The sequence below is a fragment of the Aethalodelphis obliquidens genome, unplaced genomic scaffold (assembly GCF_003676395.1).
Source record: "Aethalodelphis obliquidens isolate GAN/ISIS:26980383/991018 unplaced genomic scaffold, ASM367639v1 scaffold50, whole genome shotgun sequence".
NCBI classification, from domain to species: domain Eukaryota; kingdom Metazoa; phylum Chordata; class Mammalia; order Artiodactyla; family Delphinidae; genus Aethalodelphis; species Aethalodelphis obliquidens.
In genome coordinates, this window is record NW_020837994.1 from 3,514,732 (window position 1) to 3,539,741 (window position 25,010).

The 25,010-nt window shown below is 39.1% G+C and overlaps 1 protein-coding gene and 1 pseudogene across 11 annotated transcripts in view; both read left to right on the plus strand.

The window, feature by feature from the left end:
* The window catches only part of EMSY (EMSY transcriptional repressor, BRCA2 interacting), an 81,281-nt gene extending 77,636 nt beyond the window's left edge, over positions 1 to 3,645 (plus strand). For 10 of the 11 annotated variants that reach the window (XM_027083451.1, XM_027083444.1, XM_027083442.1 and 7 more), the window contains one exon: positions 1,625 to 3,645. In XM_027083451.1, coding sequence (XP_026939252.1) covers positions 1,625 to 1,819 — 195 coding nt within the window. In that variant the 3' untranslated portion in view covers positions 1,820 to 3,645. The remainder of the gene's footprint in view (positions 1 to 1,624) is intronic. The other variant, XR_003428071.1, reaches the window with a different exon arrangement.
* A 19,024-nt stretch (positions 3,646 to 22,669) lies between these two features.
* On the plus strand, positions 22,670 to 24,741 carry LOC113607873 (prefoldin subunit 4 pseudogene; annotated as a pseudogene).
* The last annotated feature ends 269 nt before the right edge of the window (positions 24,742 to 25,010 follow it).

Here is a 25,010-nt window from a genome sequence, read left to right on the forward strand (position 1 = left end):
TTAACCTCTGTCTTCCAGGCACTGTGCTAGTTGTGAGGATAGAGGAGTAAACAAAAGGAATGTATCTTCTGTTCTGAAGGAGTCTATATATGTGGAATTGATAGAATTTTAGAACTGCAATGATCTTTAGAGCATATCTTCTCTAATTATCTTATTTTACACAAGATTAAACTAAAGCTCAAGGAAGTGAAGTGACTTTTTCAGAGGTCCACAGCAAGTCAAAGCCAGAGCTGAACTAAAATTCTGACCCTACCTGAGACTTTTTCACAATGATTAGCTATATGGAACAGGGGCAGGAGGGTGAGGGAGGAAAAACAAAAAAACTTCAGCACCCTAGAATCAATGCCTAGGCATCTTACACTATTTTCTTGATAGTATTAAACTTAAATTTGCATCTTCCCTCAGTAGATGGTTGTTTTGGTTAGGTATATTTTCAAAGTGCTGATATTCAGCTTTGCTCTGGGGTTCTTATGTTAAAGATACATTATTCATTTGGAAAGTATTTATTGAGCATCTAATGTGTGCTGGGCCCTGTTTAAAGTTATGGGCATCTAACACTGAAAAAGATAGTCGAGTTCTGTGCTCTGGTCCGTACTGTCTTGGATCTTACATTCTAAGGGTGAGAAGAAAACAAAGAGATGATAAATGCAATGAAGAAAATGTAACAGAACATAATAGGAGTGGGGGGTGGGATCGAGCCAGTACTCTGGTTTCCTTTCATAGAAGAAAGGCTTTTCAAAGCCTTTTACTCTAACCATTTGAGCTAAGATGCAGGTGACAAGATGGAACCAGCCATGTAAGGATTTGGAGGAGGAGTATTCCAGGAAGAAGGGAAGAACTAGTGCAAACACCCTATGGTACCAGTGAGTTTGGCATAAGGCTGGAGCCATCCATGGTAAGGCTTTTGATTTCATAGCAAGTACAATAGGAAACAATTGTAGAGATTTAAGTAGGGGTATGATATGAACTGATATACCTTTTAAGAAGGTATATAATAAAGTTGAGAAAAAAGAATCTGACAAGGCAATATGGCCTAATATGTGTTTATCTATTGGTATTTTTATTGTTCAAAAGACAGTTTTGTCCTCCCTAGTCTTATTTTCAATAAAGATTGTTATTATGTGACCCAAACAAATAACTGCCCCTTTGAACTACCAAAGGGCTTAAAATATATTGTGGTATCAGCAGATTAATCATTCATCTTACAGATAATAATAAGCAAAATCTGATTACATTTACATTTAAAATATGCTTAATGACCAAATAAAAATGTCCTTCAAAGTCTGTCTCCTGAATTAGGCCCAGACTTCAGCCTCCTTTGTTAGAAGAGGCACCATTAAGGAGTAGAAAGATCACTTTGAGTTGTAGAGGACTTGGGTTTGAATCATGGCATCCTGGCATTAACACTGACCAACTGTGTGACCTTGATTAAGTCGCTTACTATCTTAGTTTCCTCATTTGTAAAATGGGAATAATATTAAGCATCTAGCACAGTGCCTGGCATCTAGTAGTTGTCCAATTAATGTCAGTTTCCTTTTTTCCTTCCTTATTGTTGAGGAAATCCTTCTGTCACCTTTTTTTTTTTTTTTTAAACCGTAAAGCTCTCCTGTGTCTTCTCTTTCAGGCCATTCCCCAGTATGCTATTCCTTGCCACTCCAGCTCCAATGTGGTAGTAGAGCCCAGCGGGCTCCTTGAGCTAAACAACTTCACCAGTCAGCAGTTGGATGACGATGAGACGGCAATGGAGCAGGACATAGACAGTAGCACAGAAGAGGGAACCGAACCCAGCCCCTCTCAGAGTTCTGCTGAACGGTCCTAGTGTTTTGGACACAGGAGTGCACTTTAAAACCTACTTGGTTACCAAGTGTCCAGGGAAGCCCTTGTATTTTGATGTCTAAAGAGAGCACTTTGCCCATGCTTAGACTGTGGACCCTGAAACAGCAGTGTTTGAACAAGGATTGCTGCAGGAGTAGCATTTTAAAACAAGATAAAATTCACAGGGGAATGTACTTCTTTTTGAAAAAAGAAAAAGATGCACATCTACAGTGACGTGAGACATGATATTCTTTCTCTGTCGGACCATGGCTAATGGAAAAGTTTGTCTTGCAGTGGAAAGCGACTTTTCCTGTGAATGTTCCTCAGCTGGTTTCTACTGAGCAAAACACCATCAAAAAAGGAGAATGTGAATAGTTTGTATTTTGAAACAGTGTGTCAGGAACAGTTTTTTTTTAAATCTTGTATGTTTTTGCAAATCCCTGCAAGTGCTGAATTGGTTAACATTTTACATCTGCTCAGTTCATATTTTATAAAATAACTAGTTCTTTAATACTGGCATTAAAGAAACCTTGTTAGATGGTAGAAATCAGGTCCCTAACCCGTGGGAAATACTTTTTGGGTGGCTTGTACATTCTCACCAATTGTATGCTAATTTATTGTGTTGTTGTTCCTTTGTGCTCTAGGCAGCACACTTGCCTTCTATTTATTTAAATGGAAACATTTCAAAGCAGGCCATATTCCTTCTGACAAATTTCCTGTACGCTGGGATTGCCTACCTTTTCCATCTCCAAACCTCCCCCTTCTCCTTTAAGAAAACTTAATGAGAAAATGTTTCATTGTGAAACAGAGGAAAAGAAACGTTTTCTGATCCAAAGGAAATGTTCAGTTATGTTCAGGAAAACAAATTATTCATATGATGCTATCTTAACATTGAAATTGCACATTCATGTTGGACTGAGACTTTGAAAATAACTTTTACATAATTTTGTTTACCCCCCTTTGAAATGTATAAAAAGTTCATTTACAGTTCTAAATGTAATGGTTTTAAACATTCTACCTTTTTAGGACACGATTTGTTAAAGCAATATGTTTGGTCTTGTGATCACTGTCTGTCACAAGTAGAGTGAGGGGTAAGAGGGTGGGAGGGTAAGAGTCAGTTTTGACAAGTTGTGGCAAAGGAAACTATACTTTTCATTTTTTTTAAATGTAAATAGAAAAATTTTTAACGGTTTTATATAGATTTCACTATAAATAAGCGTTTTAAGACTGACAAATGTTGAACTGTACATACATATATCAGCATAACTGCCCAATTTTTTGGTGCTGAAGTACTGTAAGTAGAATTCATCAATGGTCTCCGAATTTTTACATCTATATCTGGGAAAAAAAACTGTGATCCTGTAGTTAATAAATTCCCACTGAAGTGACACTGAAGATTTAAACACAAGCATTCACAAGATGCACTGATCTCTGGTAGTTGTCATTATTTCTGCTACGTGATAAGGACTTATACCCATAGATGGAGCTGTTGGTTATTATTTTGTTGTACAAATTCACGTTGAAAAGACTTTGTGACTGTTTCTAGTTAAGTAATTTTTTTTAACCTCTTGGGTCATAGACTTCTTTGAAAATCTAATTATACTATGAACTCTCTCACCAAAAAGATACACATGCCAATATACATGTTAGGTTTTGCATACATTTTTAGGGGTCCATGGGCCCCTAAGCCTATCCATGTATTCCAGGTTAAGCCCTCTGTTATGGTCAGTCCATTACTTACAGATGTAAGTTTTTATAAAATATCTTTTAAATATTCATGCATCAGGTAACAAGAGCAAACTTGAATAAAGTCATTATGTTCTACTTCTACATATTCTGGCACCATAGCATACCTGTGTCCCTTTGAGAATTTAGCCTTAATATGTTTCAGCAACTGAAATGGCAAATGAAATTTCCATAGTCTTCATTTTTAAAAATTAGTATATATTTTAACAAACTATCAAGTGTGGGATATAGTCTTTTTTCTTTTAAAGTTGTTAATTTCAAGGAGAGCATGAATTTCAGTTTATTCGACAAATATTAATTAAGCATCTTCTGTGTGCCAGGTGCCATTCTAAGCACCAGGAATATACCGTAGTGAATAAACAGAAAATCCTACCCTAATGGAGTTGATAAACAAGGTTACCTGCTGATGAAATGGATACGAAGGCTAAAGGAAAGAGGTAACAAGAGTGGCTCTTAGATTTCTTGATTAAGTAGGTGGGTGGTGATGCCATCTCCAGGCATACTTTTATTGAAAGTCTTAACATTAGATCAATTAGTATTTCATATGTTTAAGTCCATAAGTTAAATGTAAATTTAAGTCATCCACGTGAAAGATATTCAGAGATTACAATGCAAATGCTACAAAATTAATAAACCCTAACTGTTAAAGACAGTGATAAGAAAAATCCATTTGGTTTAAAGTAAACGTTGATAAATACTTTGTACTGCAGATGCAGTTTATGGTGAACTTAGAGAATTTAAAAAAAAAAGTAGTTTTATTGAGATTAATTCACATGTCATACAATTCACCCATTTAAAGTATACAGTTCAGTGGTTTTTTAGTATATTCACAGAGTTCGGCAGTCATCACAACAGTCAATTTTAGAGCATTTGCGTAACCCCAAAAGAAACCCTGTACCCCTGAAACCACCACCACCCTAGCCCTAGGCATCCACTAAACTAATTGCTGTCTCTATGGATTTGCCTATTCTGGACATTTCATATAAATGGAATCATACAATATGTGGTCTTTTGTGACTAGCTTCTTTCACTTAGTATAGTGTTTTCAAGGTTCATGTTGTAGCATGTATCAGTGCTCCCTTACCTTTTGTGGCTCAGTAATAGTCCATTGTGTGGATATACCACATTTTATCCATTCATCAGTTGATGGGCATTTGGGTTGTTTCCACTTTTGCGCTCTTATGAATAATGCTGTTACGAACATTTGTGTACAAGTTTTACATAAATTTTCAATTCTCTTGGGTAAATATCTAGGAGTGCAATTGCTGGGTCATATGGTAAGTATTTTTAACAATGTGAGGAACTGCCAAACTCTTTTCCACAGTGACTACACATTTTACATCCTTGCCAGCAGTGTAGGAGAGTTCCAGTTTCTCTGCATCTTAACCAACACTTGCTATAATTTGCCTTTTTAATTATAGCCATGCTAGTGTATGAAGTGGTACCTCATTGTGGTTCTGATTTACATTTCCCTGATGGCTAATGATGAGCATTTTTTTCATGTGCTTATTGGCTGTTCATACATCTATGGAGAAATGTCCTTTGCCAATTTCTCAATTGAATTATTTTCTATTTTATTATTTAAATTGAGAGCTTTTGAAGTACAGAAATATTACTACTCTTAAAGAGAAAAGTAAGCTGTTTTCTGGAAATTAATTCATCACCCTTAAAATCTTAATCAGGTTCTTGTTCTTCCTCTAATGTAACAAATTGCTTAACATCCTTAAAACTGTACAGAGCTTTATAGTTGAAAATGCCTTTAAATACATTTCTTTGTGAGGTTCTGTCAATAGCCTGCTGGGCTAGGAGACCTCAGTAGCACCTGGGATAGTGCAAAGGAAATAGTGGTCAGGTGGTCTGTATTTGAGTCCCAGGCTCCTCTGTTTATTGGTCATGTGAACTTGAGGAAGTCACATTCCCCATAATACAAAGTGAATGTTTCTGACCCCATAGGATTATTGTGAAGACTAAATGAAATAGTTTATGTAAAATTTCAGGCATTTTTTAAAAAGCAGATTCATCTCAAAAAAATGCCAGGCACAGAGTTACGAGCTGTATTTTTTTAAGTCTAGTATTTATACCACTCCTCTATAAATAGAAAACTGAGGGCTTGGAGAAAAATGATGTACCAAAACTCACAAATTATGAGCTAATAGGTATCGTGCCAAGTCACACAAGTTGCTGCTTTCTCTAGAGGAGTGTGTGCCACCAGACACAGGACTGGCCTTTGGAAGGACAGAGGAACTTGGTGTTGGTCTATAACACGATCTTTTTGCCAGCCTTACTTGCCTTCACACAGAAGGACAGAGGAAGGACAGAAGCCTTTGGAAGGACAGAGGAACTTGGCGTTTGTCTATAACACTATCTTTTCACCAGCCTTACGTGCCTCAAACAGAGGTGCTCAATTCAGTTTGAGTTTAATTATGTGTCACAAGCTCCTGATAAGAGAAAGTGGAGTAAAAAAGCACCATATAAGCAAGGCCTTTCCAAGAAAGGATAGTGAAAAAAGTCTTCTGCCTCTGCTTGCAGGTTTGTAAGCCTTTAAGTAAGTGAGGTTTGACGACCTATATATATATTGAAAAAAGAAACACTGTAGATTTTGTACTTGTGAGAAGGCTCACTCTGCCTTTTTCTCTCTTCCTTGCTTATGTATACACTGTAACTGAAAACATGTGCTTGCTTTGAAAACAAAACAAAAAACCCAACAAGCCTTGGTTTGAATCCTGACAAGCCATGTGAGTTTGGACAAGCTCTAAGAGGCTTAAAACAGCAGAAGATGGAATGAATTATAATTCCTACTTTTAAAAAAGACATGAGTAATATTCCTCCCAAGTGGTTCTTTCTGACTTTTCTTTCTCTTCCTTCAAATAAATAGTTACTGGGTACTTTCTTTGGGCTGACATCGGGGATACAATTGTCAGCCAGGGGGAGAAGCCCCTGTCCTCATGGAGCTTCAGCCTAGCAAAGGAGATATGTTCATCAAAGATCACACCTAAATGTATTCAGTGCTAAATGCCATGACAGGGAAATAGTGCCATGATAGCATATAAATGGGAAGTTGGGGAGTTTCCCTCAGGAAGGATTGTTTAAAGTGTAATCTTAAGGAAGAGGATTGAACTAGGCATAGAGGAGGGGGACAGCTGTCCAGTAGATGGACAGCAGATAAAAACCCTTGTGGTGGAAGGGGAACTTAGGCCAGTGTGACAGCAGCATGGAGAGCAAGGGCAGTGAGCGTGGTGGGAGCGGAAGGTGGAGACCAAACTATATGGATCTTGCAGCTTATTATAAAGGTTTGGGTCTTTTTTCTAAGAACAATGAGAAGTCATTAAGTTTTAAGCCATTAGAGCTGGTAAAATGAATTAATACATTTACAAAATATTTGGAGTTATGTTGGTCCATTGGAGCAGAAAAATATATTTAACATTTATTTTCTGATGCTAGTCTCATCTCCTTATGTCCTTTTTCTCTAACATCTTCAGTGGTTCCCCAGTACTGTAGTATGAAGCTGGCATTCAAGGGTCTTAGCCAAAGCTTCAACCTACATTTCTAGATTCTTAACTCATTTCACTACCCTGGCCTACTGCCTATCTCCCCCACCGCACACACATTATGCTCTGCATTAGAAAGTCTCACTCATTTTTCAAAGCCCAGCTTGAATTTCACCTCCTTCACTAGGACTGTCCAGATCTCTTCAAGGAGGATTCATTCCTCCCCCACCCCCTCCCCCACTGCTAGGTTCCTCTAGCATTTTGGGAGAAACGTGTTTACTAAGCACTTATTATTAGTTACCTACTGTAAACTATATTGCATAAGGATCTTTATAGGTTTTTTTTTTTTTTTTTTTGTCAGTACTTAACGCGTTGCCAGTTTTCTCTTCCAATAACTGACTTTTGGCTTCATTGATTCTATTGTTTTTCTATTCTCTGTTTAATTTATCTCCATTCTATTCTTTATTATTTCCTTTCTTTTGCTAGCTTTGGTCTTAGCTTTTCTTCTTTTTCTAGTCCCTCAAGATGTAAAGTTAGGTTATTGATTTGAGAGCTTTCTTTTTAATGTAGGTATTTACAGCTATAAATTTCCCTGTGCATTGCTTTTGCTATATTCCCTACACTTTGGTATGTTGGGTTTTTTTTTTTTCATTAATTCAGATATTTTCTAGTTTTTCTTGTGATTTCTTCAACTGTTGGTTATATGAGTGTGTTGTTTAATTTCTACATATTTGTGAATTTTTCAGTTTTACTTCTTTTATTGATTTCTAGCTTCATTCCCATAGATGTTCTATCCATGATTGAAAGTGGTGTACTGAAGTCTCCACAAGTCTCTATTGTGGAACTATTTCTCCCTTCAGTTTTATTAATACTTGCCTCATGTATTCTGGAACTCTGTTTGGTGTATATATCCTTATAATTGTTTTGTGTTTTTGATGAATCAACCCTTTTATCAGTGTACATTGTGCTTCTTTGTCTCTTAACAGTTTTTACTTAAAGTCTATTTTGTCTGATATTTAGTTTAGTCACCTCAGCTCTCTTTTGGTCACCATTTGCATGGAGTATATTTTTCTATCCTTTCACTTACAATCTATTTGTGTCTTTGGATCTAAAATGAGTCTCTTGTGTATAGCAGATTTGATCTTTTTTTAATTCAATCTGCCAATATTTTTGAATGGAGAGTTTAATCCATTTACATTTAATGTAATTATTAATAAGGAAGGACTTACTTTTGCCATATGGTGTTTGTTTTCCATATGTCTTATACCTTTTTTATCCTCCATTTCCTCCATTACAGCCTTCTTTTGTGTTTAGTTCATTATTTGTAGTGAAATGTTTTGATTCCCTTCTCAATTCCTTTGAGTATATTTTTTAGATATTTAGATATTTCCTTTGTGGTTACCATGTGGTTACCATGGGGATTACATTGAATATCCTAAAATTATAGCAATCTAGTTTGAATTGATACTGACTTAACTTTGATAGCATACAAAACTCTGCCCCTATAAAACTTCATCCCTTCTTTATGTTGTAATCACAAATTACATCTTTATACATTGTGTGCTCAATAACATTTATAATTTTTTAATGCATTTGTCTTTTATGTAAGAAGTAAAAAGTAGAGTTGCAAACCAAAATTATAATAATAATAGCTTTTGTATTTGCCTATGTATATCTTTATCTTTATTTCTTTATTTCTTCATATGGCTTCAAGTTACTGTTGAGAGGCCTTTTGTTTTAACCCGAAGGACTCCCTTTAGCATTTCTTTTAGGGAAGAACTAGTGGTAATTAAGTCCCTTAGCTTTTGTTTGTCTGGAAATGTCTTAATTTCTCCCTTATTTTTGACAGTTTTGCCAGATATTGAATTCCTGATTGACAGGTTTTTTTTTTTTTTTTCTTTCAGCACTTTAAATATGTCATCCCACTGCCTTCTGGGCTCCATGGTTTCTGGTGAGAAATTGGCTGTTAATCTTATTGAAGAGTCTTTGTACATGACAAGTTGCTGCCCTCTTGCTTCTTTCAAGATTGTCTCTTTGTCTTTTGACAGTTTGATTATGATGTGTCTTAGTGTGGATCTGTAACTTTATCTACTTGGAGTTCATTGAACTTCTTGAATGTGTAGATTCATGTGTTTGTCATTAGACTTGGGGAGTTTTCAGTTATTATTTATTCAAATATTCCTTCTGCCCTTCCCTCTCTTTCTTCTCCTTCTGGGACTCCCATAATGCATATATTGATCTGTTTGCTAGTGTTCCACCAGCCTTTTAGGCTCTGCTCATTTTTCTTCATTCTTTTCTCTTTCTGCTCCTCAGACTGGATAATTTCAGTTGTCTTATCTTCAAGTTCACTGATTCCATCTTCTGCATTCTCAGATTCGCTGTTGAGCCCCTCTAGTGAAGTTTTAAAAAAACTTATTTACCAACACCTCCCCCATTTTCCTAGCCCCTGGCAACCACCATTCTACTCTGCTTTCATGAGTTCTCCTGTTTTAGATTCCACATATAAGTGAGATCATGCAATGTTTTTCTTTCTGTGTCTTACTTATTTCACTTAGCATAATGTCCTCCAGATTCAACCATGTTGTTGAAAATGACAGAATTTCCTTATTTTTAAAAGCTGAATAATATTCCATTGTGTATATATATATATATATATATAACACACATACACATTTTCTTTATCCATTCATTTGTTGATGGACAAATGTCTTAGCTATTGGGAATAATGCTGCAATGAACATGGAGTACCAATATCTCTTAGAGATACTGATTTTATTCCCTTTGGATATATACCCAGAAGTGGGATTGCTGGACCATATGGTAGCTTTATTTTTAATTTTTTAGGAACCTTTATACTTTTTCCATGACGTTTTCATTTTAATAATTGTATATTTCATCTCCAGAATTTCTGTTGGTTCCTTTTTCTAATTTGTCTTTATTGATATTCTCATTTTGTTTAGACATCACTTTCCTTATTTCTTTGTCCATGTTATCCTTAGTTCTTTGTCCATGTTATCCTTTAGCTCTTTGAGCATATTTAAGACAGTTATTTTATTTTTTTTATTTTTTATTTTTTTTTGTGGTACGCGGGCCTCTCACTGCCGTGGCCCCTCCCACCATGGAGTACAGGCTCCGGATGCACAGGCTCAGCCGGCCATGGCTCACGGGCCCAGCCGCTCCGCAGCATGTGGGATCCTCCTGAACCGGAGCATGAACCCTTGTCCCCTGTATCGGCAGGCGGACTCTCAACCACTGCGCCACCAGGGAAGCCCAAGACAGTTATTTTAAAGGCTTTGTGTAGTAAGTCCAATGTCTGAGTTTTCTGGGTGGCTTTCAGTTAATTTTGTTTCTCTGAATGGGTTGTACTCTATTTTTTATTTGTATACTTTGTGTTTTTTTTTGTTGAAAAGTGAAGATCTGAATATTATGATGTGGTAACTCTGGACATCAGATTTTCCCTTTCCCCCTGGGGTTTGCAGGGTTTTTTGTTTGTTTGTTTTGGTGTTTCTTTGTTTTTGATTTTGATTGTTAAAAGCTATCATTCACTTGTCTAATGACTTCTCCTAACTATTTTTTTTTCAGAAACTGTTTTCCTTTTCATGTGTGGTCACTGAAGTCTCTATTCCTCAGCATGTATTCAACTAGTGTTTGACAGAGATTTCCTTGGACCCCAGGAGCTAAGCAAACACACACACACACACATACACACACACACACACACACACACACACACACACACACACACACCCTTGTATTTGCAGATTGGCTTTGTGCTGTGGCCCTTCAACACTTACCCAGACTTCCACTGAGCTTAGAGACCATCCTGAGGTGAAAGCTTGAGGTCTTCTCAGTTTTTTTCCTAAGTATATGCATGGCTTTCTAAATTTCTCCTTATATATACAGGTGCTTTTGAATGCCCTAATTTCAAAAAAACAAGACAACAACAACAAAAAAACACACCCCCAAAAAAACACTTCCCCAGCTTTTCTTCCCAGTCCTTAGGTGGTTTATTGATGTCTCAACCATAATCTTTTGCTTCAGGTGTCTACAGGTTGTTTGTCAGCCTTACCATGTTTTCAACCAATGTATGCTGCTTTTTCAGCCTGAGTGAGTTCTGATTTAAGTGAAACAGCAATGAGTGCCTTGCGTCGGTCCTTCAAATAGCCCTGAGGTAGGTTAGACCAGATGTACACAATAATTTGCAAATAAGATTTGCTGTGCTCCTTCCAGAACCAGGAACCAGGGTCCTACACTGATAACATGGACATCTTTAAGACTACTACCAAGCCCGGGAGAGGATAGGGTGAAGGCTAGTAAAATGCCATAAAGCTTTCCTATGTTTTTTTTCTGTCTCATTTTTTTTATTGTGGTAAAATATACATAACATAAAGTTTACCATTTTAACCATTTTAAGTGCATAGTTCATTGGCATTATGTACACTCAGATTGTTGTGCAACCATTACCACTATCTGTCTCCAGAACTTTTTCCTCATCCCCAACTGAAACTCAGTACCCATTATATAATAACTTCTATTCCTGCCCCCCGCCCCCAGCCCCTAGTGACCATCCCGCACTTTTCAAGTTGCCTTTTGCTTGATTCAGCATTTGGTTATTGCTGTAAACCTTTGTCTATATTCCAGAGTCTGACAAAGTTGGTTCTGACAGTTTCTGCTTGTTTTTCAATGTTTCTGTGGGACGATGGGAGCTTGGAGCTGACTACTCCACCATTTTGCTGGCATCATCATCAACACAAGATTTTGTCATGAGCTATTTGGAAGAGTAGAATAGCCATTAACTGAAGTAGGAAAGACTATGGGAAGATCTAATGTTTAAAAAATTAAGTTTTATTGGAGTATAGTTGCTTTACAATGTTGTGAAGATCTAATTTTGAAGGAGAATATCAAAGGCTCAGTTTAGGAGAAACTAAATTCAAGATACCTGCTAGACGTCAAGTGGAAAAGTCAAGTAGATAGGTAGGGAAGAAAAGAGGTCCAAGGGCTGATCCCTGGGCAGTCCAGCACACAGGGGTCAGGAAGATGAGGCAGAACCAGAAAAGAGACTGAGAAGGAGTGGCCAGAAGGATGGGAGGTAAAGCTGGAGATTGAGGTGGTAGTTTCTTGGAAACAGCTGAAGAAAGCTGCTAAGTCAAATAAAATGAGAACTCACAGAGTTAGCCATGTGAAGTCATTGGTGACTTTGGGAAGAGCAGTTATGGCGGAGATAGGGATAAAAGCTAGAGGAGAATGTGAGGAGGAAACTGGTGACTGAGAATATAGATAATTCAATGAGTTGCTGTAAAGGAGCAATTTCTAGAAAGGCAAGTGGGGTCAAGAAGTTTGTTTTTTATTTTAGTTTTGTAACTTAAGGAAATGGGATTCCTGATGGGATTGATCCGATGGAGAGGAGAAAGTTTATAATGCAGGAGAGAGGAGAATTGCTCGTGCTCTGTTCTTTATTGTTTTTTTATAATATAAATTTATTTATTTATTTATTTTTGGCTGCGTTGGGTCTAAGTTGCTGCGCGCAGGCTTTCTTATTTGCGGAGAGCGGGGGCTACCTTTCATTGCGGTGCGCGGGCTTCTCATTGCGGTGAGTGGGCTTTGCGTTGCGGTGAGCAGGCTTCGCGCTGCGGTGAGTGGGCTTTGCATTGCAGTGGCTTCTCTTGTTGCGGAGCACAGTCTCTAGACGCGTGGGTTTCAGTAGTTGTGACTCGCGGGCTCTAGAGTGCAGGCTCAGTAGTTGTGGTGCACGGGCGTAGTTGCTCTGTGGCATGTGGGATCTTCCCAGACCAGGGCTTGAACCCGTGTCCCCAGCACTGGCAGGCAGATTCTTAACCACTGCACCACCATGGAAGCCCTCGTGCACTGTACTTGAATAGTGGGAAGGGAAGGGATTTGCGGACGTGCTGGGTTCATCCATTACAACAGAAGAGAAAGAAGATATTCAGGAACAGAAGCAGGTAGGTGGGTAGGTAACATTTGCTTCAATTTTTTGTTGCGTCTCAAATCCGTATTTACAATATTATCTCTTCCCTGAGCCAAAACCAACTGCCTTGAGACATCCTCAAGTGGATTTCCTATAAGTACTTCAGCCTCAAGTTGTCCCAAACCAAGAAAGATCAACTCCTTTTCTTCTAATTCTTGGTTTCATTAGCAACACCAGAGCTGATGCTGAAAGGAGGGTAGACATCTTCCATGGGCAAGAGGGTAGGAGAATGGAATAGGCAGGTAACCCAAAGATGGGGTGGGAAATTGGGCTTGAGTGTGGAGTGACTAGGGAGCAGTGAGCTCAGAGCAGTCCCCTGGAGGCTGTTACACACCCAGAGGCCAACAAAGCATTCTGTCAGGGTCTCATGGAGTTATCCATGGTTTGTTACATGATCGAAAGGACTATTTATCTTCAGTTTTTCTCCATAGCATTAGATTGTTATCCTGCTGGAAAAAGAACCCTGACAAGCTCTTTCACCTCCTGGGCCTTGTGTTCCTACTACACTGCACTTATCCCTGATTACTGACCAAATCCCTTCTCACCCTGCATCTCCAAGGTCACTTCCAGAGATACTTTCCCGAACCTTTTCCCCCTGAGCCTCTCATCTATATCTCCATTATAGCTCTTCTATATTTTCATTATGCCTCCCAATTTTTGCTCCATGAAAGTTTTGCTCTGGGAGTTGGATTCCGCTTCACGTCCCTAGCATAGGACCTGGCGTGGATGAGGCATCAACAAATTTGTTGATTGGCTGTATAAAAAAACCTCAGACCATTCTGGTCCTGGGGCTCTGCCCACAGTTGCACAAATGCTTATTAACATTAAAATGCACGAGCAAATCCCAGAAATAACATCCTTATTGCAGGCTGTTTTTGGATGAGGATGTTATTGTTGTGGGATATTTGTGTATCAGCCACTCTGGACTCAGAGCACAGTGCCCATCTCTGCTGTCATTTGTTCTGTCACTTCAAAGTGCAGGAAAACCATGGGTGGTGATTTTAGAATCTTATTCAGAACCCTCAGGGAATGAGTCATTTCATAGTGACGACTTTTCCGGATTGCCACAGTTCAAATAAATTAAGCAACAGGACATTGTTGTTGTTGTTGTTGTTAATTTTAACCTCTTTAGAAGGTAAATTTCAGAAATACATTATCCTACCATCCTGAACATGATTCTGCCATCTCTTGTTTCTTCAGAATCATTATTATGAACATAGTTATAATTTTTCAGCTCCGCAATGAGAATACACAGCCTTGCTAAAGGAGTAAGAGGGGGGCATAATTCAGGCTCAGTCTCTCCCTGGAGCAGATCCAGACCAGAGCCCAAAATCTAAGGTGGAGGCAGCTGAGCTGCCCCAGAAGTCAGAGGGGTAAGTGAGGGAACAGAGGCAGGCCCTGACCCGAGCACAGGACCAGTGAGTCTCCTGCTTCTTTGTGCATTTGAACTACGTGGGGATTTGTTAAAAAGCAGATTCTGATTCAGTAATTTGGGTTCAGTTCTGGGCTGGTATCTGAATTCTGCATTTTTAACAAGATCTCAGATGGTGCCAGTGCTGCTGAACCACAGACCACACTTTCAATATCAAGTCTTTTGTTGACCTACCAGAGGTTTGCTTGTGATTTTGTGTGGGTTTTCTTTAGCGAGTCTTTCTGTGGGGCGTCTTACAAGTACCAGGTGGCCTCTGGCAGTGTGTACACAGTGCTCTAAGTTTATGGAGTGCTCTCACTTGCCCTGTTTCCCTTCTTTCTCACAATAGTCCTGGGAGGAAAGTTAGCACCATTTTACTGACTGGGAAACCAGTTCCTGGCATCTCACAGATCACTAAAGGGAAGAACCAGGGCTCATGGCTCCACGTTTAGTGCTCTTTCCACTGCTTCTTGCTCCCTCCGCCACATCTGTGCTGTGTGCCTTACACAGCCCTATGGACTCCGCGCCGTGGGGGTGCTCTGAGGAAGATGGCTGCCTGTGCACACACACGTGTGTGCCTGTATTAAAATCAAGGGCTGATCAACAGCTGTAGCACCCGGGCCTGTGCAGTCTCACTTAGGACACCCCAACTGAGAGTGACATTTCCTCATCCCTCAAATCTCCCCCTCAGACAATGACCTTGCCTCATATTGTATAGACTAAACCCTGGACTCACAAGCGGCAGTGACCGTCTGTAGCGTACGCTGAGATGCTATTGGTGCCCCACTCATCGCCACTTTAAGCGTTTCCATTTCAGGGGCGGCTGGCTGGACTCCATCTCCCAGCTTTGGCCTCTCCGTCCGCCCAAGGGCTTTCTCTGGCACAGGGACCTGTTGTGCCCCATGCAGGTAGTGAAATGCCGGGAAATTTATGGCCCTCCAGTCAACCAGGGACCAATGGGAGCTGATAACAAAATAAGCCAGCTCTCTCACCTCTTAATTTGGGATAACTCGGAGGCATTTTCCCCACGCTAAGCTCCAGTTACCCACAGTGGTAACTTGCTTGGTCATGTTGCCTTTGTTTGCTGCTTTCCCCTGCCTGCCTCACTTCCCCACTCCTGTAATAGTGTTTCCAGGGATCCCCTCCTAAAGAATGACTTACACGCAACTCTTTGTCTCATGGTCTGCGGGCGGAACCCAAATTAAGACACTTCTCCCAACCACTATTCCTACTGATTTACTTACAGCTGGACCCACATGCCTGCCTTCCCTCTAGTCATAATGGAGAAAGTATTCCAGTTCCTTAGTAAGATCACACCCTCTCCCAGGGATCTGGATGACATCCTCCTGCTTCTTAAGGATTTCCCTCCTTCAATTATCTCCTTTCTCTGCAGCACCCTCTCTCTCTCTCCCTCTCTCCCTTTCCTAGATCATTCCAACCTACAAACGTGCCTCAATAGGACCCCTCAGGCCACGGTCTTCTGATTCTGGCCAAAATGGAATAACAGGGACTAGATTTCTCTTCTGCCTGAAAAAACAACAACCAAATGAAATATATGAAACAATGGTTTTCAAGACGCTAGACAACAAACACCAAAGGACAGTGATTCTTGAGAGGGGGGAACCTAACACAGGAGAGAGTTTCCAGACCCTAGAACAGGAGAACCCAGGAGGAGCTGGTGCTTGAGAAGGGAGAACTAAGAGTCCAGAGAGACTAAGGGAGATCGACCGTGCAGGACAAAGAACAGGGAAGGAGCGCGTCACAGAGAAACTCCTGGGATCTGCAGAGGGACACCTCATGTGTTCAGCAGAATGCTGATTGGCACATGTGTGTGAAGACACTATCAAAGGACTGGGGAAAGAACCACCTGGAAATATTAGAGGAAATAGTAGCTGGCACTCACACAAGGCCAGGAATAGTGTTGGTTCCCACCAGCCAGACTGAAAAGCTACATATTTCACAAGGCTTCAGGTAGAGTGCTCAAAAGAGTTTAGCCTTAGTCGTGGGGAATAATAAGCCCTGGACGAATTGCCGTTCTCATCCTGCCTAACAAACCTTAAAAGAAATACCCCAAGAGGATCAAACTGTTTCAAACTAATTTAAGTGCACCCCAGAACAAAGTTCAAGAATATTTATAGAAATATAAAAATATCCAACACTCAACAAGGTAATATTCACAATTACTTGCATCGAATAAAAATGATCAGAAATGCAAATAAGCAGGAAAATACAACCTACAATAAGAAAACTCAAATAATCAAAACAGGCCCAGGATTACCACAGATGTAAAAACTAACAGAGGGGAAAGTTTTAAAATGTTTTTATAACTACATATATGTATTGAAATTTTAAATGGAGACATAGAAGATATAAAGAGCCAATTGAAACTTTTAGAGATGAAAACTGTAATATCTGAGCTATACGGTGAATGAGATTAGCAGCAGATTAGGCATTTCAGAAGAAAAATTAGGGTACTTCATGACAATAATAGAAATTATTCAAAGTGAAACACAGGGAGTAAGAAGAAAACTTTTAAAAATGAAAAGAGCATCAGTTAACTGTGAGACAACTTCAAGCAGTCTAATATGTGTGTAATTTGGTACCCTGGGGAAACAAAAGGGAGTAGGGGACAGAAAAATACCTGAAAATAATGGCCAACGTTTCCCCAAATTTGATGAAAGCTATAAACCCACATATCCAGGAAGCTCAATGAACTGCAAGTGCAAGAAACATGAAAGACTGTACCTAGACACTTCACAGTCAACTGCTCAAAATCAATGATGAAGAGAAAACCTTAGCACCAGCACGAGGAAAAAGACATACCGCAACATGAAGGAACAAAAATAAGGATAATAACAGATTTCTCTTCAGAAACAAGCAAGAAGAGAGTGGGACAATATTTTAAAGTACTGAAGGAACTATCAACCTAAAATTCTGAACCCACTGAAAATAAGTCTCAAAAATGAAGGTGATGATTTTTGACAACACACTATGGTTATGTGGGATGTTGTCCTTAAGGGAAGCTGGGTGAGCATACATGGGAACAAAGAGATAGATCTAATGGCAAGATGATAGATTTCACCCTAGCCATACAAATAATCACATTAAATGTAAATTATATACCCTCAACTAAAAGGTATAAAGCATTAGATTAAATATAAAACCAAGACTCAACGTCGTGCTTCGTCCAAGAAACTCACTCGAAAAATAAAGTCATAAATAGGTTAAAAGTAAATGGACTGAGGTGCAAACTGCTATGTATAAAATAATACAAGATTATACGATCAATTCTACAGAACAGGGAATATGGCCAATATTTTATAATAACTTTAAATGAAGTATAATCTATAAAAAATATTGAATCACTATGTTGTACACCTGAAATTAATATAATATTGTAAATCAACTATACTTCAATTTTAAGGATTGAAAAATATATACCATACTATCAATAGTACAAAGAGAGTTCGAGTGACTATATTAATGTCAGATAAAGTAGATTTCAGAGCAAAGAATATAATCAGGGATAAAGAATATCATTTCCTAATGAGAAAGGAGTGAATTCATCAGAAGGACATAATTCTAAAAGCATATGCACCTAATAATTTGAAAATATATTATAGAAAAACTGCTAGCATTGCAAGGAAAAATAGACAAAATCATAATTATGTTCAGAGACTTCAACATCTCTTTCTTATTAATTAATAGACAGAAAAGAAGTAAAGGAAAAAGAAGTTTTTACACTAAGAAAGCCAAAAGAAAGAAAAAAGGGCCCAAAACAAAAATGCCAAGTGAAAGAAGCCAGTCACAAAACTCCACATATTGTATAATTCCATGTATATGAAATGTACAGAATAGGCAAATCCATACAGAAAGTAGATCATCCCTTGCCTAGAGCTTGGGGTTCGGGACGAGAAGAAGTGACTGCTAATAGGTATGTGGTTTTCATCTTTTTTTTCATATAGATATGATGCAAATATTCTAAAGTTGTTTGTGGAGATGATTGTCCAACTCTGTGAATACAGTAAAAACAATTGAATTTTCACTTTAAAAAGGGGAATTCTGTGGCTTGTGAATTATACCTCAATTAAGCTGTTGTTAAAGAGTTGTTTTAAATTTTGTAACTAACCCTTGGGTTAAATATCAAACAAACAAACACCCTATGGCTTCTCACTGCACTTAGGATGACATCCCTCCCCTTAACCCTGGTGCGACTGACCCTTGCCTACCTCTCTAGCCTCATCTCGTCCTTCTCCTCATTCATGTGCTCTAGCCACAGCAGCCTTCTCTCTGTTCCTAGACATGGCAAACTGATTCCTGTCTCAGGACCTTTGCACTTACTGTTAATTTTGTCTTGAAGTCTTTTCTACAGAACTGCTTCCTTCATCGTCAGACATGTTTCCCCTCAAGTATTATCTTCTCCGAAAGACCTTCCCACATTGTCCTGGCAAAAGCCTACTTCTGACTCCATGAGCAGTCAACCTACCCCCTCAGGCCCTGCCACTGGTAGAGGCAAGGTTGGTATCACTTAGGCATGACCTTCACCCACTCCCACTACACTTCATGCCTTGCTCCCTAGTGCTACTATTTCTACCACCAGTGCACATTTCTGGCAATTCTCTTTGGCCTGGGTAGCTCTTATGCAGTTAACAACTATGTGCCAGGTACTGTTCTACGAACTGTGGATATAGCAGGGAACAAGACAAGAAAACTTTTCCTCAACCAATTTACATTATATTCTAGTGCAGGCAGACACATATGTCAATAAACAAAGAAGGTGGTTTCAGGTACTAAGTTCCATGGAATAGATAAAATAGGGTAAGGATAATTATAAATTAAACATTCGTGTAGAAGCCAACCAAGTTAAGAAATAGGACACTGCCAGCCACTCTCCAAGTCTGTGATTCTTCTTGTCACATTCCTCTTTTCTTCTCAAGACAAAACCACTCTCCTGGTTTTTATTATAGTCATGTCCTTGTTTTTGTTTTTTTTAATAGTTTATCATCTACTTGTGCATGACTAAATAATACATTTTTCAGTTTTTTTTTTTTTTTTGCGGAACGCGGGCCTCTCACTGTTGTGGCCTCTTCCGTTGCGGAGCACGGGCTCCGGACGCGCAGGCTCAGCGGCCATGGCTCACGGGCCCAGCCACTCCGCGGCATGTGGGATCTTCCCGGACCGGGGCACGAACCCGTGTCGCCTGCATTGGCAGGCGGACTCTCAACCACTGCGCCACCAGGGAAGCCCCATTTTTCAGTTTTTGAACTTTATATAAGTGAAGTTATACTGAATTTATCCTTCTGTGATTTGCTTCTTTCACTCGACATTATGTTTGTAAGTTATTTCTATGTTGATGGATGTGGCTGTTCATTGTTACTGTTGTATAGTATTCCATTGAATGGACATAACACTATGTATTTTCCAGTCTAACAAAAGTGGATGGTTTTTAGTTTTTTGCTATGCTAGAAATATTTTTGTATATGTACAAGTTTTTCCAAGCCTAGTATGTATGTGTGTGTATGCATATACATTATTTTTTCACTCCCACCAGCAGTGAATAAGAGTTCTGTTACTTCACATCCTCATCAGCATTTGGTATTGTCCAGTTTTTGGATTTTAGCCATTTTAATAATTGTGTAGTAGAATGTCATTGTTGTTTTAATTTGTGTTTCTCTAGTGACAAATTATTTTGAGTGAAATCTTATTTTTAATTTTCATTTTTCTGATTATTCTTAAAGTTGAGTTTATTTTCATATATTTATTGACCACTTGAATTTTCTCTTTATGAAGTGCTTGTTCAAGTTTTTTTGCTCATTTTTCAATTTGATTCTTATCTTTTTCTCATTATTTCCTAGAACTTCTTTATATATTCTGGTGTAACTTCTTTTCTGGTGTAATGCATTGCACATGTTTTTCCTTACTTTATGGCTTGCGTTTCACTCTTTATCATGCCTTTTGATGAACAGAAAACCTCTGTATTTGAACTAGAGCATTTACTCTATTTATATTTATTTAAATACAGATATATTGGATTTATATCTATCATTTACTTGTGCTTCTATTTATTCTATTTACTTTATTTCTTTTTCCCTCCTTTCTCACCTTCATTTGGGTTGATTATTTGGTGCCATTCCATATTCCCCTCTACTAGTCTCAAAGATATACGCTCTGAGCAACAGCCAGCTCTACCCACCACCAGTCCCTCCCATCAGGAAACTTGCACAAGCCTCTTAGATAGCCTCAACCACCAGAGGGCAGACAGCAGAAGCAAGAAGAACTACAATCCTGCAGCCTGTGGAACAAAAACCACATTTACAGAAAGATAGACAAGATGAAAAGGCAGAGGGCTATGTACCAGATGAAGGAACAAGATAAAACCCCAGAAAAACAACTAAATGAAGTGGAGATAGGCAACCTTGCAGAAAAAGAATTCAGAATAATGATAGTGAAGATCATCCAGGACCTCGGAAAAACAATGGAGGCAAAGATCAAGAAGATGCAAGAAATGTTTAACAAAGATCTAGAAGAATAAAAGAACAAAGAAACATAGATGAACAATACAATAACTGAAATGAAAACTACACTAGAAGGAATCAATAGAAGAATAACTGAGGCAGAAGAATGGATAAGTGACCTGGAAGACAGAATGGTGGAATTCACTGCTGCAGAACAGAATAAAGAAAAAGAATGAAAATAAATGAAGACAGCCTAAGAGAACTCTGGGACAACATTAAACGCACCAACATTTGCATTATAGGGGTCCCAGAAGGAGAAGAGAGAGAGAAAGGACCCGAGACAATATTTGAAGATATTATAGTCGAAAACTTCCCTAACATGGGAAAAGAAATAGCCACCCAAGTCCAGGAAGTGCAGAGAGTCCCATACAGGATAAACCAAAGGAGAAACACACCGAGACACATAGTAATCAAATTGGCAAAAATTAAAGACAAAGAAAAATTACTGAAAGCAGCAAGGGAAAAATGACAAATAACATACACGGGAACTCCCATAAGGTTAACAGCTGATTTCTCAGCAGAAACTCTACAAGCCAGAAGGGAGTGGCATGATATACTTAAAGTGATGAAAGGGAAGAAGCTACAACCAAGATTACTCTACGCGGCAAGGATCTCATTCAGATTCGATGGAGAAATCAAAAGCTTTACAGACAAGCAAAAGCTAAGAGAATTCAGCACCACCAAACCAGCTCTCCAACAAATGCTAAAGGAACTTCTCTAAGTGGGAAACACAAGAGAAGAAAAGGACCTACAAAAACAAACCCAAAACAATTAAGAAAATGGTCATAGGAACATACATATCGATAATTACCTTAAGCGTGAATGGATTAAATGCTCCAACCAAAAGACACAGGCTCACTGAATGGATACAAAAACAAGACCCATATATATGCTGTCTACAAGAGACCCACTTCAGACCTAGGGACACATTCAGACTGAAAGTGAGGGGATGGAAAAAGATATTCCATGCAAATGGAAATCAAAAGAAAGCTGGAGTAGCAATTCTCATATCAGATAAAATAGACTTTAAAATAAAGAATGTTATAAGAGACAAGGAAGGACACTACATAATGATCAAGGGATCAAACCAAGAAGAAGATATAACAATTATAAATATATATGCACCCAACACAGGAGCACCTCATTACATAAGGCAACTGCTAACAGCTATAAAAGAGGAAATCGACAGTAACACAATAATAGTGGGGGACTTTAACACCTCACTTACATCAATGGACAGATCATCCAAACAGAAAATAAATAAGGAAACACAAGCTTTAAATGACACAATAGACCAGATAGATTTAATTGATATTTATGGGACATTCCATCAAAAAACAGCAGATTACACTTTCTTCTCAAGTGCGCACAGAATATTCTCCAGGATAGATCACATCTTGGGTCACAAATCAAGCCACAGTAAATTTAAGAAAATTGAAATCATATCAAGATATATGCTGTGTTTTTATCTTCTTAGTGGTTTCTTTAGACATTAAAAGAGCATCATGAATTTACCAAAATCCAATGTAGTTAATATCTTTACCCTCCTCTTTTTTTTTTTTTTTTGCGGTACATGGGCCTCTCACTGTTACGGCCTCTCCTGTTGCGGAGCACAGGCTCCGTACGTGCAGGCTCAGCAGCCATGGCTCACGGGCCCAGCCGCTCTGCAGCATATGGGATCTTTGCAGACCGGGGCACGAACCCTTGTCCCCTGCATCGGCAGGCAGACTCCCAACGACTGCACCAGCAGGGAAGCCCTACCCTCCTCTTGAACAATAAAAGGACCCTCACTCTTGCTCTCTCTCTCCCCTTTCTGGGGCTCCAATTACACTTACGTTAGACTGTTTGATATTATCTCACAGCTCTTGAGTTCTCTGTTTTGCTTGTTTGTTTTTTGTCACTCTTGTTTTCTTTGTGTCTTAGTTTAGGTAATTTCTATTGGTCTGTCTTCACTGAATCACCCCTCAGCCATTTTCAGTCTACTGACGAGCCACTGAAGGAATTTGTCATCTCTGATACTGTGATTTTTATTTCTAGGATTTCCATTAGACTCAATCTGAGTTTCCATCTCTTTGCTGAAATTCTTCCATCTGTTCTTGTGTGTTGTCCACCTTTTCCACTAGATTCTATATTAATTTTAGGTATTTTAAAGTCCTCCTCTGATAGTCCCAACGTCTGGATCAGTGAGTGGGGAGATGTCCTCTTTGTCATGGGTCTGGCTGAGTCTTAGGCTGGACCTGTGTGCCTGGGCCTCAGAGGTGGGGCTTTCTCAGTGTTCCTGCCCCTCCTCCCCATGGAAGCCAATCTCTGCCTTACATTTGTGGTGAGTCTTGCACCGAATAGGATTTCCTGCCCTCCTCCGGCAGGAGGGGACCTCTAGCAGTGGTATTAGTTCAGGCTTCTGGGCCTGGGACAGTTCTCTGCCCTCTATCAGGGTAGAGGGAGTTTTCTTTTAGCCTTCTCTCATCAGCAGTGGGATCTTGCCTGTGCCCCTGGGGACAAAAATGTTCTCTACCTTTGCCCAAGTAGCTTAAGGGTTTTGTTCCAGATGAGAGTCCTGCACATCCTCACTCCCAAAGCTGCCTCTTTATAATCTTATCTGTAGTTTATCTGGCTTTTTCTTGTGAGGATGGGGGCACTTCTCCTTCCAGCTTTCTACATCTTGGGCAGTAGTGAAACCTCCCTCCTGTATTCTTAAGAAAGTAAATAGGTTTAACTTCTTTTGCCAAGTCCCTCCCCCTCCCTGCTGCCCTCTGATCTGGTTCCTCTCTGCTTTCCCTCCAACTCTGTTCTCCATTCCCAAAGTAAAAGATTCTACCTGGCATTGCAAGACCCTCCTTACAGGCGAGGATGGGCAGAAACTGAAAGGAAAATGTAGTCTTTTTAGTGGGCAGGGGTTAGGACAAGCTCTTGAATACTCATATGTTAATCATTTTTGTCCTGTCACAGCTTTAAATAATAGTAGTAATGGGAATGGGACAGGGGTCACTACACAGGATCCCATCCTGCCAAAGGGAATCCTATGAGGGATCCTGCAGTTTTTCCCTTTATTTTCCCTATTGCTGGACAAGGGGCCAAGTTAATCCGCTTAATAAAGTACTGGGGGTGAGGTGAGGGAAATGAGAAAGAGCTGAATAGTTTAGGGTTGGAGGTTTACAGGGCCTTTGAGGTGAGAGCAGCCAAACTAAGCAGAGGACAGAAGTGGACAGAAGAAAATGGATTCTGAGAGCATTGCACCGAGTGTTTTTAGATTCAGTTTTCTTTTCAACAGAATCAAGTAAAGAATGGATGATTCTACCAAGATGGCGGCCACTGTGAAGAAGGTGGCTGCAGAAGATGTCAATGTTACTTTTGAAGACAAACCAAAGACACATTTGCACAGAATACAAGTAGAATCCCAGAACTGAAGGAAGAAATAGAAGTAAAAAAGAAACAACTTCAAAATCTGGAAGATGCTTGTGAGGACATCATGCTTGCAGGTGATGACTGCTTAATGATATCAAAATGATTTAAAATTGGCGATGTTTTCATTAGCCATTCTCAACAATGAGCACAAGAAGTGTTAGAAGAAGCAAAGAAAAATTTACAAGAAGAAATTGATGCCTTAGAATCCAGACTGCAGTCAATTCAGTGAGTATTAGATTTGGAAGTTCAGTCATATGCAAAATTTGGGAGCAACATAAATCTTGAAGCTGATGAAAGTTGAACATCTTATAAGACCTTAAAAATTTGTTTAATAAACTTGAATAATTCTTTTGTTATCATAAAATATTGACTATATTCCCTGAGTTGTACAATATATCCTTGTAGCTTATTTTACACATAATAGTTTAAACCTCTTAATCCCCTCCCCTCTTCCCTCTCCCCACTGGTAACCACTAGTTTGTCCTCTGTAGTAAACTTGAATAATGTTTAAAATGACTTTTTTTAAAAAAAGAAGGATAAATTATTCTATTGGCTTTATCTGTTTAGGTGCACTTCTTAAATGCAATTCCAGTCTGAGAGTGAACCCTGAGTGTCTCTGGCTTCAGAAGGGCTCCGCTGCAGGC